Source organism: Microcebus murinus, chromosome 22 (genome assembly GCF_040939455.1).
Source record: "Microcebus murinus isolate Inina chromosome 22, M.murinus_Inina_mat1.0, whole genome shotgun sequence".
NCBI classification, from domain to species: Eukaryota; Metazoa; Chordata; class Mammalia; order Primates; family Cheirogaleidae; genus Microcebus; species Microcebus murinus.
This window is the reverse complement of record NC_134125.1, coordinates 7,161,112-7,175,085: the sequence shown is the minus strand read 5'-3', so window position 1 is coordinate 7,175,085 and position 13,974 is coordinate 7,161,112. Positions and strand designations below refer to the sequence as shown.

The window sequence follows — 13,974 nt, the reverse complement described above, 5'->3', positions numbered from 1 at the left end:
AACAGACCTAGAGATAAGTGACTTGCCCATGGTCACACAGCTAGAAAATGATGCTATAGTGGGATTTAACACAGCTAGTTCCACAGCCTGTTTTCTTTTGCTCTTAACTATCAACAGTTTAGACTTTGCCTAGTAGGCTTTACTCTTTTTAATGTACAATTCTTTAAGTTTTGACATCCTTTTTGTTGTTGTTAAGAAAAGTTTAATACTAGTTTGTAATCTATTTATTTCACTTAAATTATCATCTTTCGTTTTCAAATATATTTCTTTAACATAATTTTAATGGCTGTCAAATACCTAACACTGTATGTTGTAAGTGTTTGATATGCCTTAACTAATTTTAATCCGTAGAAACAATTGTATGAGGTAGTTACTGCTATCCCTATTTTTATAGGTGAGGAAACTGAGGTACAGAGAGGTGAAGTAATTTGTCCCAAGTCACAGAGCAGGCAAGTAGCAGAGCTAGGATTCAGGGGCAGGCTGATTCCAGAGTCTTCTAAGTATTACATAATAGTATATAGCTTTGCACTATATGAATGTAGTGTAATTTATTTAACAACTCCCTTAATTTTAGATATTTAGATTGTTTCTAGTTCTTCCTGATCTTAAACAGTGTTTTTGTACTTAAGTTTTGTTTGCCACTCTGATTATTTTCTTAGGATTACTTCTTGGAGGTGGAATTGCTAGATCAGAGGACAGATACATTTTTCAGGGCCACATTGCCCTTCAGAAAGGTTAATTTTACTCTTCATCACCACAGAGAGTGGATATATTCCCTACACTTTTGCCAACACCATGCATTATCTTTTTTTTTTTTTTGAGACAGCGTCTCACTTCGTTGCCCAGGCTAGAGTGATTGCTGTGGCATCAGCCTAGCTCACAGCAACCTCAATCTCCTGGGCTTAAGTGATACTACTGCCTCAGCCTCCCAAGTAGCTGGGACTACAGGCATGCACCACCATGTCCGGCTAATTTTTTCTATATATATTAGTTGGTCAATTAATTTCTTTCTATTTTTAGTAGAGACGGGGTCTCGCTCAAGCTGGTTTCAAACTCCTGACCTTGAGCAATCTGCACACCTCAGCCTCCCAGAGTGCTAGGATTACAGGCGTGAGCCACCACGCTCAGCCGCATTATCTTCTTTTGACACTTATTAAACTAATAGGCAAAAAGAGTTATTAGTGAGATGATCATTTTTTCATATATTTACAGACCATTTACATGTATTTGTTGGTGAGCTGCTTATTTTTCTATTACACCATTTTTCTGGTAGAGGTAGGTATAGTTTTAAATTTTATTACATGAAAGTGATGTCTACTGGTTGTACAGTCAGCCTTTCAGTCTGGGGAAGATGGTGCGAGCCATGTGCAGCAGAAGCACACAGAGCTCTTTGCTGCATGGGATGTGGGTTCTTCCCTCTGGACATTAGCAGTCTCTGAACAGTGAACAGGTTGATTCCACAACCTACCTGCAAATATTGGTCTTGTTACTTCATATTGAGTCATGAGTCTACAGTAAAAGTTCTTTGTGGCCCCAACAGATGGAAATTAAAATTGCATTTATGTGCCCTGTCATAAATGTTAGTCATTGGCAGGAAGCCTTCTCCACAATTGACTAATGAGAAATGTTGGGAAAGTGTAACATTCTCATCGTGGCATTAGGTATTAAAACTTAATATCTCAACAACATGCTTTTGAGCATTTGGCATAGATTATAACACTATTGAAATGAAATAACATGATTAAATACCAGTTATTTTTTATTGATTTTGATCTCTGCAAATGGAAGAATTCAGATCATTAGTGGCTCACATACCATGTATATAGTGTAAGCTCCTTTTTCTTTCCCCACCATGTTGACCCTGATCAGGTTATTATTGACATTTTTTTTTTAATTTTTTTTTTATTTTGGCATATTATGGGGGTACAGACCTCAAGGTTTCAATAAATGCCCATTTCCCCCCCTCCCCCCAAAAGTCTGAGTCTCCATCATGACCATCCCCCAGATGGTGCACATCTCACTCATTATGTATGTATATACCCACCCCCTCCCCCCTCCCCCCTCCCACCTGCCCAATACCCTATTACTGTAGTACCTATGTGTCCACTTAGGTGCTACTCAGTTAATACCAGTTTTCTGGAGAATATATCTGGTGCTTGTTTTTCCATTCTTGGGATACTTCACTTAGTAGTATGGGTTCCAGCTCTAACCAGGAAAATATAAGATGTGCTATATCACCATTGTTTCTTAGAGCTGAATAGTACTCCATGGTATACATATACCACATTTTATTAATCCATTCTTGGATTGATGGGCACTTGGGCTGTTTCCACAGCCTTGCAATTATGAATTGTGCTGCTATAAACATTCGAGTGCAGGTTATTATTGACATTTATTGGGAGTGTGGAGAGTCAGAAAGGTTCTGTTTAGGGAAAGGAGATTGAAATTATGGCATGTTGCTCTTTGGGGTTATGTGATTAAAATGTGTATGCAGAGGCAGCCTAGGAAGAGAAAATAAAGAGATCATTTTTGTTTCTAGGTAGCAGCACTGCCTGCATCGTGGTGCTGGACAGAACTAGCCACCGCTTGCACACAGCGAACCTGGGCGATTCAGGCTTTCTGGTTGTCAGGGGTGGCGAAGTTGTGCACCGATCAGATGAGCAGCAGCATTACTTCAACACTCCATTCCAGCTCTCGATTGCTCCCCCAGAGGCCGAGGGAGTTGTCTTGAGTGACAGGTAATCTCCCCTCTCAGCAAGGAAGTGTGAGCCTGAGCTCATCCACACGTCCCTTCCTGTCCCCCTTGAATGCAATAGAGATAGGCGGTTTCCATTTTATGTGAGAAAAGAAGACACATTAAGAATGTTGTCATCAAGAGGCCTTTTTAGTTTGACTTTGAAAGCTGTTTTGCTTGAACTAGATAATAAAGCCAAATTGAATTCTGACAAACACCCAACAATTTGACAAGACTGAAATACTGTTTCTAGTTTATAAAATATCAGTTTTTCATACCAGTACCACATGGTGCATACAATATATTTGTTAAATTGTGCCGGAGAAGTGAGTCACTGTTTATGCATGGCATTGCCTGTGCAAGATTTTGCATACATTGTTAGGGAAGAGTACAGATAGACATCTGCTTTATTTATTAGAATAACTTCCTGATTCTTTGGACTTTTTACTACATGCATCAAATAGAACTTACAGGAAATGAAATAAAAAATGATCTTGGATATGTTCTGTGTGATGTTTTTCTTTTTTTTCTTTCTGACATCTTCTCTCAGTTCATTTTTAAATTGTCAAGAACCTGGCCAGGTGCAGTGGCTAATGCCTATAATCCCAGCATTTTGGGAGACCGAGGCAGGAGGATCACTTGAGCCCAGGAGTTGAAGCTTGCAGTAAGCTATAATGACACCACTGCACTCTAACCCGGGCAACAGAATGAGACCCTGTCTCCAAAAAAGAAAAAAAAAAGAACCTTCCAAGATAATTGGTACTTTTTTCTCTTTTGAATTAACTTTTATAGTTTCTTTTCTTGGATGAGTGTCCAGAGTAAGGCTAAGACCGTCTCAGATTTCACTGCCTTTAACGACCTTACAGAACATGGCAGAAATATCATTGGCAATTCATAAATGTTGTTAAATGGGTAGTGAACCTTTTGTAAAAATAGAAGCATTCTAGGAAGTGCTTCTTGTCTCTAATTAATAGCTCCTAGTAACCAGTTCTTAAGTCCAGACTTAAGATAAAATGTTTATTACTGCCATCTTTTAAACTGGAATGAGCATATTATATAATTAGGCATTCAGTATTGCCCACCTAAAAAGCCTGCTGCTGACTCCTAGAGAGGGGGAAACACTTTTTACTTTCAGATTTAGGCAGATTACCATAATTGGAAGAATATTTGATTATAGGTTCTTTTTTAGTTGGCTTTAATACACATTACTATTAGCCATATGTGGGTGGGGAGAACTCAGAACCCCAAGGCTTCAGTAGATACCAAGCTCAGATAACAGTTTTTGGAGAATGGTACTTTAATTTTCCTTCATTTGAGTCTTCTTTTTTTGGCTTCTAACTGCTGGAGTGGCCCTGCCGTATCTCTCACACTGTCTTTGGGACAGTCTGCTTAGGGCAGCACTCTGTGGGCCTGCCAGCGAGGTGGAGGTGGCTTCCCCTGGAGCCCAGAGACAGCTCGCGAGCATGTGATTTCGGCTCGTGTTTCAGTGCAGTCAAAAGTTTCCAGCAGCACAGTATGTTCAATCAAAATGGGCAAAACTGCAGCTGGCGGAACACCAAGCTCATGGGTGGGAGTAGTAGGAGAGGACGAACTGTCCAATGGGAGCAAGACTCTCACAGGCAGAATAGCAAAGGACACTCCTGGGTAAAGAAAAACCTCAGCATAAAATAGAGCTTCAGTGCCAACCCGGTCATTAATCTACACTTCTAGAATCTGATTAGTTTTCAAAGACTGAGCTGATGAGTGTGTCTTGCATTGTTTCTCTTTATTCCAGGGAAGGAATCGACCTGATTTCTACCAGTTTTACAATCTTTTTTTTCCCTTGCTGCATGTATCTCTTTAGTTATTTGTCACTCTATCTACAGAATTTTATTTTAACCTTAACTTACAGGTTTTCCTTTAATATTTGTTGTTACAAAGTATTTATTACATAAATGTACAAGTGAAAGTTTGTTCCCTGCAACAGCACATCACAGAACTTGAGATGTGCCACTTTTTTGCTCAGTTAAGTGAAGATGAACCAGAAATTTTCTTAATACACTTTGTGTAAATTCCCAGCAGGCATGATGGTTTTGTTTGTTTGTTTTTATGCTTTCTTTTCACAAATTATATAACATGTCACTTATACAAGTGTTGAGGTTTTTCTGTCAAGCTTTAGGGTGCTTTGGCCCAGGCCCTTACCTTCCCTTCCCGGTCAATGTCTGCATTTGTTTCCTGGCTCCTGTATCCTCATTACATGTCAAGGCAGATTATTGGATGTCATCTTGCGCGCCCCCCCCCCCCCCTTAGAAGCCTGGAAACAGTGAAACTGACTTTCAGAAGTGGCTGAGAACCAGTCTCAGAGGGGTCCATGAACTCTATGACTGCATCATCTTTTCTCCCCACCTAGCGTTTCCTTGTTCTTATCTGTGCTTTCATTAGGTGTTATCTGAGGAAAAGATCTCCCATCTGTGTTTTAAAAAGTTATACACAAATAATGTAGTGAGAAATCTAACTCCTATCCCTGCCCCCTGTCACACATTCTCTCCTCAGAGGAGCGGCTGGGAGCAGTTTCTTTGACTCTCTCCATATTTATTCTCTGCATATAGACACATCTACATCTGTGTGTCTTCCCGCCTTTTTTTTTTTTTTTTTTTTTTACAGAAATGGTAAAAACAAACACTTTGTTTTCTTCCCATAACAATATGTTCAGGAGTTTTTCTCCAATTTGGAAGGTCAAATACATTGTTCCTTCATACTTTTAGTCATTGAACAGATACTTCTTGACTTACTTTGTGCCAGGCACCCTAATAAATAAACACACATGCATGACAAGCACTTTGTGACCCCTGGGAGACACCCAGTCCTTACTATGCCATTGTAGATACTTCCTGTGAATTACTTCTCACAGGACCAGTGTGCTTGTCTCCATGGGTGCTCAGCACCCTGGGAGCCAGATTCAAGCATGCAGGGAAACTGGTGAGTGAAAAATGAATAAGAGAGGATGGAATTTGGCTCTAAAGAATTAGGAAATAAAGACATTTGTTTTAGAAGCATGTTAGATCTGACTCACAAGAGAACCCTTCTTCCTTTTAAGCCACGTATGACTAATTGTTAGTTTTATTTGGTAGTTTCAGTTAAGCTTTTGAAACATTTATATTAGAGTTTTCAATTAATTTTTTCAGGGTTAGGAATTTCAGAATTACTTTTTTAAAAAATTGGCTCCATTGTTATAAATTAGTTTTTCTTCAAGAAGCCTTATTGCATTGTAAAATATTGCCTATAGGAAACTTTGAACTATATCTCTAAAGGGCTTTCTTAACTTCGCCCCTCCTCTGTCCTTGCCACAGCCCAGATGCTGCTGATAGTACATCTTTCGATGTCCAGTTAGGAGACATTATCCTGACAGCAACGGATGGACTCTTTGACAACATGCCTGATTATATGATCCTTCAGGAGCTAAAAAAGTTAAAGGTAATTAACTCAAAGGTTAGCCTTGGAAACAGTGGCCCTCTCTGGACAGCTGAGTTTTATTGATTCAGTTGCATTATCTCTTTGTAGTTTTGGAAAAGAATATTTTATGAAGTTTAGGAAAATAATAATAGTTCTAATCTTTCAAGTAATTGTAAACAGAAATACTCACCACTAGAGAACTTGTGGGAAAAAGAGGCTTCCCACCCAAGCCCTTCATAGGGTGGTAAAAGTAGGAAAAGTCCAGATCAAAACATTTCTTGTTTGTGCTTTTATTTGTATTTTAATGATGTTTAATAGTGTTGGGTCCTGGTTACCTTTTTCTCCTCTTACTCTTATAACACACGCAGCAGGTGTTGAGGCTGGGAAAGACAGGAAACAGTCAAACCAGAGCCAGCCAAGGCAACATCCAAGGGCAGCAGGCAGCTGGGAGCCTTGATGTGGCCTGAACTGTCACAAGTTATGAAACATTGCAGGCTTCTCCCTTACAGAGGGTGGAAGGGAGTAAAAACCAGACTTTCCATATATTCCTGGGTCTGTGAATGTACTAACTCTGGAAAAAATGAGTCTTTTCTCATGATTCTTTAGTCTGAACGGTATGACTTAGGGTAAGTTTCTTAAAACTGTTTAAACAATATTTTCCTCACCTGTAAAATAAGGAGTAATAATGGTCCTATTTCATAGGGTTGCAGTAGGATTGACTAAGACCATATGTAGGAAATCTTTGGCACTGTGTCTTGTCTGCAGCCTTCAGTCAACATTAGATGCTTGTAGCAGGCACTGTGCTGTTTGGTGACGGTGGTGAGCAGAAATGACATATCCCTGCCTACACGGTGCTTACATTCTAGTGGAGAAAATCAGATAATACAGAAAAATCAATCTGATTAATGTTGATGGTTAATAAAAATAAAGCAGATAAGGGAATAGAGAGTAATGAGTGCTCTTAGATTGATCAGGGAAGGCCTCTTTGAGGAGGTGACACTGAAGCAGAGACCTGATGTTGTATAAGTAATATATTGTTACTTATACTGAAACCTTACAGTGTTAGAACTGAAATGGACCTCATGTTCCCATCCCCATTTTATAGATGAAGAAGTTGAAGCAGCAAGGATAAAGGTGTGGCTTGATGACACAACTAGACAGAAATCTTTCATCATGATATAAAATTCCGAAGGTATTTTCAGTAGGGCAACTGTCAGCTCTTACTTGGAGAGCAAACTGTAGTTGGCCAGGGGTGCATTCCTGAGCAGGGAAATTTTTGAGGTCAGCCTTAAAAATGGTATCAGAATCTGCCTTTTGAGGTCAGCCTTAAAAATGGTATCAGAATCTGACCTTTTGAGGTCAGCCTTAAAAATGGTATCAGAATCTGCCTTTTCAGTCTGTCCATTTTAGCATGAATACCTTAAGAATTTCAAATGGGGAAAAGCAAAATGAAAATCCAAATTCAGGGTCCAAGGCCACCCTAGCAAAGGACTTTCTGATATCCTGTGCAGGCAGCACTGGCATAATGTTTTAATATATTCTCTGACCAGAATAAAACTTCAAGCCTGGCATGGTGGCTCATGCCTATAATCCTAGCACTTTGAGAAGCTGAGGTGGGAGGATTGCTTGAGGCTGGGAGTTCAAGACCAGCCTGCGCAAGAGTGAGACCCTGTCTCTACAAAAAATAGAAAAATTTGCTGGGTGTAGTGTCAACGTGCCTATCCTCCTGTCTCAAGCAATGAGAGTTGAGCCCTGGAGTTGAGGTTGCAGTGAGCTATGATCACACCATTGCACTCTAGTCCAGGTGACAGAGGGGGGAGACTCTGTCCCAAAAAAACAAAACAAAACAAAAACCTAAAAAACTTCAATAGTGGAAAATGTGGTTAGATGAATATTACTGTCTTAAAAAGTGATAATTTGCAAGAAATACACTTCCATGCAGAAATCATGTGAGGCACATTATGGTAAAAATAACTCCCTCATCTTTTTTATCTTAGAATTCAAATTTTGAGAGTATACAACAGACTGCAAGAAGCATTGCTGAGCAAGCTCACGAGCTGGCCTATGACCCAAATTATATGTCACCTTTTGCACAGTTTGCATGTGACAACGGATTGAATGTGAGAGGTAAGCTTTCTTTGGGCAGGTCATAGGGACTAACTGAGGATATCATGTCAGTGGAGTGGGAGTGTTCTGGGCTCTGGATGAGACTGGGTAGGTGTCCTCTCCCAGTTGTGCACCAGTGGCCTTGAGCAAGGTCAGGAAAGTGAGAGCAAGTGCATGTGGTCAGGTCTTCCCCTCAGAGGCTGCCCTTCAGAACCAGACTTCATTGGCTGCAGAGGCAGGCAGAACCTGAAGCCCTTTATTGCCACTACCACACTGCTTGGATTTGAGCCCAAAAAGCCTCCAAGCTCTGCCTGGAGGGCCTGGACATTCCTAACAGTTTAACATTCTGCCCTTCACGTGTCTGACATTTCACTTCTCCCTTCCTCTGGGTTTGTGGGACTCGTTGACAGTATTTGCCTGCCAAATTGCCACAGCAGGTTTTGAAAAGGGAAGCAATGTGAAACTGTCCTTGACTGAAGAGTCCTTCTATCTACTGCATGATATGTGACTTTGGGAACAAGCCAGTGAGTGGCTCAGCCTCAGAGCAGGACGACATGTTGGTGCTAGCATATCAGAACTAGTGGAATTGGTCAGTTTCTTGCTGATGTAATGTTATGACATGTAAAACATTTCTTAGCCCTCCAGGAAATGTTAAAATAGAAAAAGGCACATGCCATAGCTGTTTGCCAGATTAGAATACAAGGCTATTCCTAGTTTCAAAACATTGGATATATTTGTCCAAATTAGGATTGTGGGTAGAAGCTTGTAACTCTCTTGTCAGATTTACTGATTGATGTAAACAGAGGATGTACTGGCCATTTTAACAGAGCTCCTATTCTAAAGGAGCAGGGAAGGTTTTGGTAGGGGGGTTGTTTGTTTTTAAGCTTCAGTTAAGTTACATGTAGTTTCTTGGTGTTTTTGTTTAACCATTTTTCTTTTTTCTACTAGGGGTATATTGACAAACCTAAACTGCCAAAAATGCAAGCATCCGTCTCCTAGTACTTATTTAGGCCCACATTTTTTTATTATTGACTTTTCCTATTAAAATATACTGATTTATCTGTGTTGTAGGTGGAAAACCAGATGACATTACCGTCCTTCTTTCAATAGTGGCTGAGTATACAGACTGACTCGCCGAGGTGTCAACTCCTGCCTTTCCTTTCTTCATCCTAAATTTCCCCTGCCATGTGTGCTGATCCTGCTGGCAGGACCACATTTCTTTGCCACTGATCTCAATGGCCAGTGATGTAAGCCTTTTGCCTGTCTTTTTGAGACCCTTGAGATCCTTGTTGAGAACCACTATTGTCATTGATTAGCTCATGTCTGCTGGCAGCAATTGAAGAGAATCAAGATTTGAAGATTGGCCTTCATTTCTCATTGTCCTTTCCATGATGGGGATGGAGCTGTTCAAAGCCACTGTGGCTATTATTTTTCAAAAGTAGTTGAAGCATTGAAAATTAGTAATGTTGGTAAAGTAAATTCAAAATTACAGCGTGCTAAAGGGATTTTAAAAGTCTAACACAAATCGTACGTAATGATACATCTACAAGAAGCATACATTATTCATCAAAAGAAATGTTACACGTGTACTACACAGGCATAGTCTTTGTGTGATGATTGGGTGTGGCTTTATGTTTTCATTATAAACTCCTATTTTTCAGGGGCTTATAATTCTGCTCTAAAACATTGCTCTGGGCTATAAAATTTTGATCCCAGGAGCTTTTTTGTTACAGATTAGAAGAAAAATTCATTTTATTTCCATGGATGCAAATATGTCATGCTTTTAAGAAAAAAAGTGCTTGTGTTGTTCCTATGAATAAAGTTTTGGCAGTTTGTTGATTAGCCCAAATCACAGGCTGTGGCCTGACCTCCCGGAGGGGTGGGAGAGACTCCATACCAATATTTTTCATTGGAAATATTACTCAAGACTAAAACTCCTCAAAGCCTAGAAATTTAATGTTATGGCTAAAATTCCTCCCAGCTGTCTGATAGGATGCCCCTCTATGGTAGCACTAGGCCCATAGGCCTAATGGCTTCAGAATGGACAGCTGTAACTGAATTTTGTTGGCTTTTAATGGTCATGCTACCTACCCATAGTCTTACTCTCAGACCTTTTATTAGTAGCCTTGCTTTCAATAGAGCATGCACCAAATCCCATGAGTCCATGTGGGAAGAGCACCGTGTGCAATGGCAGCAGCACAGAATTCCACAAGCAAGACTCCTAGTGATGATCTGACATTTGCAGTTGCCCCCGACAGAAATTTAGGGGTTTCTGAATCAAGCTTAATGTTTACAGTTTCCAAATAGCCATTTTGCAGTGTATAGTTTCCTTATAAAACTACCCCACATTCAGTTTTCCCGTTATCTGCAAGCTCAAATTTATTTTTAAGGTTTGTGTACAAGTTGACTGCTGTAAAGATATATATTTTTGGGTCAGTTTTTTTCCTTCATTAACTTGGTGGTAGAAAAATATATATACTTAGAGATCCTTAAATTAAAGCCATGTTTTATATATAAGTCAGGTAACATTGGTGTATAGATGAGAATGCAATTAAACTGGATGAGAATCTACTTGAGAATATAGAAAGTCTTTTTCTCTAAAGGAGATACTGACTCCCTGGTTTATTGCATTAAAACTTATGTTTGAGGTTACCTCAACTTGTTTTAAAAGATTTTGTTTTGTGAATTTGTACTGTATATTTGAGTAACTGTCAAGCTTTTGTTTTATTTAAAATTGTTTAACATGTACCATGTACATGTCATTACTATATTTCAATGCATCATGCTTGTAACAGGCATTTCATTTATAATAAGAATGAGTTATTCATTTGTAAGCCGTTCAGTAATTTATCTACTATTCCTAAATTGGCATAATGTTAGATAAATCTATTTTGAATCACCTTTAATTACATGTCAGAATGCCTTAACTACCCTAACTTGACAAAACAGAATTCTTTGGTAAAGGAGATGGGGAGGGGAGGTTGTGGAGGGAGACTATATTTAAACAAGGAGAAGTCATCATGCTCTGAGAAAACATGGAAGCATGAGTGGCAAGTGGTGGGGTATTTATTTTGCACAAATTATTTGCAGTCTCTGTGTATTTAAAAAGTAAAGGAAGTTGCATCCAGAAGGGTTTTGTTGGAAGGAATACATTTATATTAGGACTGATAACTACAACTCTTTTGTTTGGGTTTTTAATTAATTTTGGTCACAGGTTTGTAGCCTTATTTGTGATCTGGATATATTTTGCATTCATTTTCCAATGCCTACAAGAGCAGAGCTGGTTAAGTTACTGGTTTCCTCTGCCCCCATTTAACCTATCAAACACAATCTTTGTAAGCTAGATTGGTGATGTTTTACATAACTCATTTAATCAACTTACTTTTTAAAGAAATGATTGTTAGAAATCGACAGTGTGTTTGTTTCAGTGACACTGAAAATAGTGGGACAAGAATTGGGTTTCACAGTGGAATTGACTTTAGACCTGGCCTCTAGATTAGTGACGTAAAATATTTTCTCCATTTTCTTCTTCCCTGTCCTTTTTGTGTTATATACTTAATTTGATGACTGCTGGGTTTTAGCTGGAGGGCTGCTTAACAAGTCACTCTCCTCCTACTCTCAGTAGTCAGAGGCTGTGTTGGACCCATAGTAGAATTTTCCAGGTCACAGACCCAAGCTTCCATGGAGTGTGACTCAGCTATACCACTTGGTGGGTCTGATTCTGAACCCAATGTGTGTTAATTGTATTTTAAATCAAGCAGTATGCACATGTGAGCATACACACACACTTGCCTCATGTAATGGACTTTTATAACAAAAGAGAAAATTTGGATTTCTAAATTACAAATGGCAAATTATTTATCCCTCTCTGGATGCACCAAAGACCAGTAAAATTTATAGCTTTTCCATCTATATTTATAAAGCAATACTGTATTATAAAAATCAATATTTTTATCACATGCTTGAAATTTTTATTTTGTTCTGTTTTAAAATGTGCACTCTAAACATATCAAAACCTTATTTCTTCCTATGAACTTAAGCTGCCTGCGCACAAAAACAAAAATCTTACCAAAAGGGGATGCAGTAGAGTCCATAGACTCTTAAAAACTGAAAGAAGAAATGAGGGGGGAGAAAACAAGTTATGTGTCCTGAATTACTGTACTCGCTTGACACGGTTGATGGGTACTAAATAACAGAAGAATCCATTCCAGGTGTGAATGTCTGGGGGTTGGGCTGTGTCTAGATTAGAAGCTTGATTTCAAGCTTTTCATGATAGCAGAGCATGCTCTCCTATCAGCTGCTTTTGTTCTGGATAGAACAGTAGCCAGAAGATGGAAACCACCTTCAGTACCACCAGCCCACCACATCTAGTAACAAGGTAGGAATTGTGGGAATTTGCTGAGTCAGCTTTGAGTGTTGGAGATTGTAAACAAGACTGGCTAGAATGGTAAACATATGTACTTGTGGATGAGTTCATGGTTCCTTGTCACCTTATACCAGCTATCTTTGGTAGAAGCTACAGCATTCAGTTTCTCTGGAAACTATCACATTTTTTGCATTTAACCAATTTTACAATATCAACTAAAATCTGCTTATAAAAATATGAAGCAGAAAATATTTGGATTCTATTTGTAAAAAAAAAAAAATTCTTTGCAAAATCGAACTTCTCAACTAAGAAGTGTCCATGTCAAAATTTTAACTGGTAGCAGGTAGTTTGTGGCAAAGATGGCTAAATAATGAAGCAAATTTGAATCTGTGTATACTAATGAGCTGCTTTTTTCTGTTGAGACTATCATTATTTGTCTTACCCAAGACGCAATTACCTGAATTGGATGTCTGAAATATAAACTTATGCAGGAATAGTTCTGTAAATACATTTAAATAAACTGTAAAGATATTTAATAAATATAGTATTTATACTAATCTGTATGTTCCTTTTGGTTTGAATAGTAACTAAATAAGACACCAGCCCTTGATATTGGGTTCGTTGGTCTCTATCAAGTCCTCATGTCAATTTGGCAGTGAATCTGTACTTCAGAGCTGTTGTTTTCCGTCCATTACTGTAACTGCCTTAAGCCCTTTTTCACCAGCTGGTTTACTACATCACTTAGCTTCCTCAAAAATTCATTAAAACAGACTGACAATTGAACATAAAATATAGAGGTTTTCCCAGCTGAGGCTTTGCACCTACCAAACAGTACAGAGTGAAGCTACCCAAAAAATCTGGTGTATGGTCACACCTCACTTAGCAGGAGAGAGATGTTCAGAGAAACGTGGGTAAGCAACATAGAGTCACTGTGTGAACATCATAGAGTGAATTACACAAACCTAAACGGGATAGCCTACTACACACCTAGGCCTATTGCTCCTAGGCTACAAACCTGTGCAGGATGTCACTGTACTGAATACTGTAGGCAGTAACACCACAATGGTAAAGATTTATGTGTCAAAACATAGAAAAGGTACAGTAAAAATATGATATAAATAAAAGATTAAGATGTACACCTATATAGGGTCAGCTTCATTATGATCTTACAGGACCACTGTCATCTGTGTGGTCTGTTGACTGAAAAGTTACACAGTGCACGGTTTTATTTAAACCTAGCACTCTTGTATCTGGGTTCTAAAATCCAAAGTGTATATAATTTAACAGTATAATCAGGTTGTTACTGATGATGCTTTCAAGACCTGGAAATGAAATG

At 38.9% G+C, this 13,974-nt stretch overlaps 1 protein-coding gene across 1 annotated transcript in view; it reads left to right on the top strand.

Moving 5' to 3' along the window:
- Positions 1 to 13,195, top strand: part of PPTC7 (protein phosphatase targeting COQ7) — a 45,045-nt gene extending 31,850 nt beyond the window's left edge. Inside the window, exons 3-6 of the mRNA XM_012782329.2 lie at positions 2,540 to 2,738; positions 6,064 to 6,187; positions 8,164 to 8,293; positions 9,344 to 13,195. Of these exons, the coding sequence (XP_012637783.2) occupies positions 2,540 to 2,738; positions 6,064 to 6,187; positions 8,164 to 8,293; positions 9,344 to 9,402 (512 nt within the window). The 3' untranslated portion in view covers positions 9,403 to 13,195. The remainder of the gene's footprint in view (positions 1 to 2,539; positions 2,739 to 6,063; positions 6,188 to 8,163; positions 8,294 to 9,343) is intronic.
- The last annotated feature ends 779 nt before the right edge of the window (positions 13,196 to 13,974 follow it).